Source organism: Hyaena hyaena, unplaced genomic scaffold, assembly GCF_003009895.1.
Source record: "Hyaena hyaena isolate Hyena2069 unplaced genomic scaffold, ASM300989v1 scaffold_1128, whole genome shotgun sequence".
Lineage (NCBI taxonomy): Eukaryota > Metazoa > Chordata > Mammalia > Carnivora > Hyaenidae > Hyaena > Hyaena hyaena.
This window is the reverse complement of record NW_024081757.1, coordinates 149,426-154,609: the sequence shown is the minus strand read 5'-3', so window position 1 is coordinate 154,609 and position 5,184 is coordinate 149,426. Positions and strand designations below refer to the sequence as shown.

Sequence of the window (5,184 nt, the reverse complement as noted above, 5' to 3'; positions counted from 1 at the left end):
GGACTCAAGCATCACATGCCGCTCCCACACAGAGCTCCAGGGCAAAGAGGCCCCGCCCACAGGATGATTAAACCAATTGCAGAGCAGGCAGGTGGTCGGGGCAAGGCTGTAAACGCCAAATCCCAGGCCTTAAGTGGGCAGCCTCCCACCCACCTCCATGCCTCCTGGACACCACTGACCTGAAGCTGTAACTGAATCGCACAACTGCACCGCCACAGGTGAGATCCCCAGAATGGACATGAAGAGTGGGGCCACCTTGAAAATACTGGGGACACGAGCCTTGAGGTCGGGGGTTTGGGGCCCCAGGAGGCACTCCTCCAAGTCCTGACCCCTCCATACATGGCAGCTTGCCCCCACACACCGGACTCAGGGCCCATCACTCCCTGCACTGCCATTTACATGTTCTGGAGGCAGTAGGCGGATCTCATGGCAGAGAGCGGGAGCCCATGCACATCACATATCCTCAACCTGCCTCCAGAGCCCGTGCAAACACTTGAGACAATAAATTCAATATTTTGCTCTACTATAGTGGTTCTAACATCTTAGAAGTAAGGATGGCTTGATCCTTTAGATGGTTTGATCTAATCAGAAACTCCTCCTTTCCTAGGTTTTGAAACATGCATCCTTCTCTCTTCCTGGCTGCCCTTTGCTTGGGAATAGCCTCAGCTGCTCCACAAGTGAATCAGAGCTTAGATGAACAATGGTTCCAGTGGAAGGCAACACACGGGAAACTATATAGTGTGGTGGGTAACATTTAAGCTGTCCAGAGGAAACCCTGCAGAGAACATTCCATGCTGGTGGGAGTTCATAGCAGAAAGTAACATCTTGAGATTACTCATACCAACTCAATAAGCAGGGCACTGGGACTGTGCACAACACTGGCATATGTCCTGCTGTGTGGTTGCTGGAGAACATCCTCCAGAAGTATCAGGCCATCGCTGGCCACAGTTTCTCCTCCTTTCTGTGAGCAGATCCACTAAGTGAAGGTCAATGGGTTTTTTTTTAAATAACATTTATTTATTTTTAAGAGACAGATAGAGACAGAGATTGAGTGGGGGAGGAATAAAGAGAGAGAAAGACACAGAAGCCTAAGCAGGCCCCAGGCTTTGAGCTGTCAGTACAGAACCTGACACGGGGCTTGAACCCAGGAACCATGAGATCATGACCAGAGACGAAGTCGGATGAAGTTGGATGCTTAATTGACTGAGCCACACAGTTGTCCCAGGTCAGTAGGTTTTAAATAGAAATAAAGATGATAAGTTATACATTTGTCTCCAGGATGAAGAAGGCTGGAGGAGAGCAGTGTGGGAGAGGAATATGCAAATGATTGAACAGCACAATCAGGAACACAGCCAAGGGAAACACAGCTTCACAATGGCAATGAATGGTTTTGGTGACATGGTGAGTGTGGCACGGATTGCTGAACGTTTCATGCTTCCTTTAAGTACTTTCTCAAAACATCTCATGCTTGTCAATATTCTGTTTCCTTTTCCTTGAAGACCAGTGAAGAATTCAAGCAGGTGTTAAATGACCTCAAATTCCAGAAACGCAAGAAGGGGAAAGTCTTCCAAGCACCTCTCTTTGCTGAGGTCCCCTCATCTGTGGACTGGAGAGAGAAAGGCTATGTAACCTCCGTGAAGAATCAGGTGGGGCAATATTCAGCAGGTCCCGCTCAAGAGTAAGGCAAAAGGAATCAGTGACTCTGCTATGGAAATTGAGACACAATATGCAGTTTGTTATGTTTTAAAGGAGTTTTCAGATCCATGAGCTGTTGTCAAAGTCTTGCTATTTATTTTGTAGGCTAAGAGCTTTTCATTTTGTTTTCAGGGTAACTGCCGTTGTTGTTGGGCTTTTAGTGCAATTGGTGCCCTTGAAGGACAGATGTTCCAGAAAACTGGCAAACTTGTTTCACTGAGTGAGCAGAACCTAGTGGACTGCTCTTGGCCTCAAGGCAATAAGGGCTGCTATGGTGGCCGAATGGATAAAGCCTTCCGGTATGTGAAGGAAAACGGAGGCCTGGAGTCAGAGGAATCTTATCCATATCATGCACAGGTCAGTGGTGTTCCTTATCTTTTATGAAAGTTGAGTATATTCAGTAAAAACAGATACGAAAGTTGGAATTCTTGTATTTGATCGTAGACTCTATGTCTGCAGATGGTCAGTACTGCCTTTAACGTGTATTAGCTTAGCAAAACTCTCTGATTGGCTTATTACCATATAGCTGTTCCTACCTCTATGTTACATGGTAGCACGAATACCATTCTTGTTGCTCTGCCTCTAGTTCCTTTAGGCGAGTTGTTAGATTTTGCACTTGCGCTTTCTCTAATTTCTTGAAATAGGCCTGGAGTGCAATGTACTTTCCTCTTAGGACTGCCTTTGCCGCATCCCATACAGTTTGGATTGTTACATTTTCAGTTTTATTTGTTTCCGTATATTTAATTTCTTCTCTAATTGCCTTATTGGCCCATTCTTTCTTTAGTAGGGTGTTCTTTTTTTTTTTTTTTAATTTATTTCTGAGAGAGAGACAGAGTGAGCAGGGAAGGGGCAGAGAGAGAGGGAGACACTGAAGCAGAGCCTGGAGCTCTGAGCTGTCAGCACAGAGCCCAACGCGGGGCTCGAACACATGAAGCGCGAGATCATGACCTGAGCCGAAGTCGGACACTTAACCGACTGAGCCACACAGGCGCCCCTAGTAGGGTGTTCTTTAATCTCCATGTTTTTTTAACGTTTTCCAGACTTCTTCCTGTGATTGATTTCAAGTTTCATGGCATTGTGATCTGAATGTGTGCATGGTATGATCTCAATTCTTTTATATTTATTGAGAGCTGCTTTATGTCCCAGTATATGATGTATCTTAGACGATGTGCCATGTGCACTTGAGAAGAAACTGAATTCCATAGCCTCAGGGTGTAGAGTTCTAAATATATCTGTCAAATCCATCTGGTCCAGTGTGTCATTCAAGTCCATTGTTTCTTTAGTGATTATCTGTCTAGTTGATCTATCCATTGCTGTACGTGGAGTATTTAAGTCCCCTGCTATTAACACATTCTTATCCATAAGATTGTTTCTGTTTGTGATTAATTGTTTTATATATTTAGGTGTTCCTGTATTCGGTGCATAGACATTTATAATTGTTAGCTCTTCCTGATGGATAGATCCTGTAATTATTATATAATGCCCTTCTTCATCCCTTGATACTATGTTTACGTCTAGTTTGTCTGATATAAGTATAGCTACTCCAGCTTTCTTTTGACTTCTAGTAGCATGATAGATATTTCTTCATCCCCTTACTTTCAATCTGAAGGTGTCCTCAAGTCTAAAATGAGTTTCTTGTAGACCGCAAATAGATGGATTTTTTTTTAACCCATTCTGCTACGCTATGTCTTTTGATTGAAGCATTCAGCCCATTTACATTCAGTTTTATTACTGAAAAATATGGGTGTAGATTCATTTTGTCCTTTGTAGGATTCATGCTTGTGGTGGTGTCTCTGGTACCTTGCGTTTCTTGCAACATTTCTCTCATAAAGTCCCCCTCAGGATTTCTTATAGGGCTGGTTTAGTGGTGGCAAATTCTTTCGATTTTTGTTTTTTTGGAAAGACTTTTTATCTCTCCTTCTATCTTCTCCTGTCTTCTGAATGACAGGCTTGCTGGATAGAGGATTCTTGGCTGCATAATTTTTCTATTTTTTATGACCCATGAGTATGGAATGTTTTTCCATTTATTTGTGTCTTCTTCAACTTCCTTCTAAGTTTTCTATAGTTTTCATCATACAGATCTTCTATATCATTGGTTAGCTTTACTCCTAGGTATTTTATGATGGTTTTATTTATTTATTTTTTTTGGGTGCAATTGTAAATGGGATCATTTTCTTGATACAGTTATGTTGCTTATATATGTTTTGAGCAGTTCTTTCGCTGTCATTTCTTCCTGGAATTTCTTTGGAGAAGAGTTCTTCCATTTCATCATTTTGGCTAGCTTTCTTTTTTTTTTTTATGTTTCTACATTTTATTTATTTATTTATTTATTTAACAAATAGTTTATTGTCAAGTTGTTTTCCATATAACACCCAGTGCTCATCCCCACAATCTCTTGTTTGTTTTAAAAGCTTGTTATGCACTCCGCAACTGAGAGTGCTACTGTATTAAAGAGGGCTCTTTTAGTGTTCAGGGCCTGTCCATTCAGGAAGTGTTCTTTGAATGGTTTCTATTGGTTTCTCTTGTTGAGACTTTGGTTATTTTATTTCCCTACTCATAGTGGTATTTGGGACTCTTCACCATGTGTACTTTGGCTTGTTTCTTGAGGTAGCCCTGGAAAAGAAAACAGACAGACAAGACACAGGGAACAAAGGCACAGAAATGCACATACAAATCCAACAAACATGCAAACTGAAAGAGAAAAAAGAAAAAGAAAAAAGGAAGGAACAAAAATCCAAACAAAAAAAAAAAAAGAGGAAGGAGGGAAGACAAATAATAAAAACATATAAAAATGAAAAAGACGAAAAGAAAAAAACCTAAAAGACAAACACAGTGTAAAAGCATAAAACCAGAATTCCTAGCTACAAATAAAGAGCCGGGTGTATGCAGTGCTGATGAAAGAGCATATACAAAGAGAGAAATGACAGGGCGGGGAGGAAGTGAAATTGGAGATGAAATGACCAGGCAGAGAGACTAAGAAGCTTGATTCAGAGGGAGGAGGGGAATATGGTTAGAGGCAAGGAGAAAGAAATGAAGATAATGTTACTCAGAGAAGCTATATAGTCTGATTACTCCAGAGAGAGAGAAAGAGATAAAAAGGTAGAGGTGAAGGTGTAGAATATACATCTAGAGAATGGATTAAATGTGACTATTTAAGGAAACCAGTGACCAGTGTACCCCATCCAGCAGAGTGGAGCCTTACGAATGAGACAAAGGAGAATATATCTGAATAGAAAGAATTGATCTAGAATTAATCACAGCAGTGTATCCATGTTGGTCTTGCCCCAGGCTCCAGTTAATAAAAAAAAAAAAAAAAAAAAGCAGCTCTCTAGCCGGGATGGGCGTTGTTTGGTGTAGGCGTCTTAGCCTCCATTGTGTCCTGCAGCAACTCCCTGAGGCCCCACCTTGGTGGTTGTGGGGAGAAAAATGGTGGCGCCCCAGTCCCTTCTTGAACCAAGTGTTTCAAATCTCTCTTTTGGGTCCAATCTC

General features: G+C 41.8%; 1 protein-coding gene across 1 annotated transcript; it reads left to right on the top strand.

The window, feature by feature from the left end:
* The first annotated feature begins 617 nt into the window (after positions 1–617).
* LOC120224186 (procathepsin L-like) lies at positions 618–2,079 on the top strand. The gene is made up of 4 exons (XM_039222398.1): positions 618–743; positions 1,279–1,401; positions 1,500–1,646; positions 1,828–2,079. Exons 1-4 carry the CDS (start codon positions 618–620, stop codon positions 2,077–2,079), a joined length of 648 nt encoding a protein of 215 aa, XP_039078329.1.
* The last annotated feature ends 3,105 nt before the right edge of the window (positions 2,080–5,184 follow it).

Bases quoted from the DNA above. Each gene is read 5' to 3' on its own strand.
- LOC120224186 (XM_039222398.1), top strand. From the start codon at position 618: ATGCATCCTTCTCTCTTCCTGGCTGCCCTTTGCTTGGGAATAGCCTCA. The intron at 744-1,278 runs GTGGGTAACATT...ATTTGTCTCCAG, and splicing joins ACGGGAAACTATATAGTGTG to GATGAAGAAGGCTGGAGGAG. The intron at 1,402-1,499 runs GTGAGTGTGGCA...TTTTCCTTGAAG, and splicing joins TGAATGGTTTTGGTGACATG to ACCAGTGAAGAATTCAAGCA.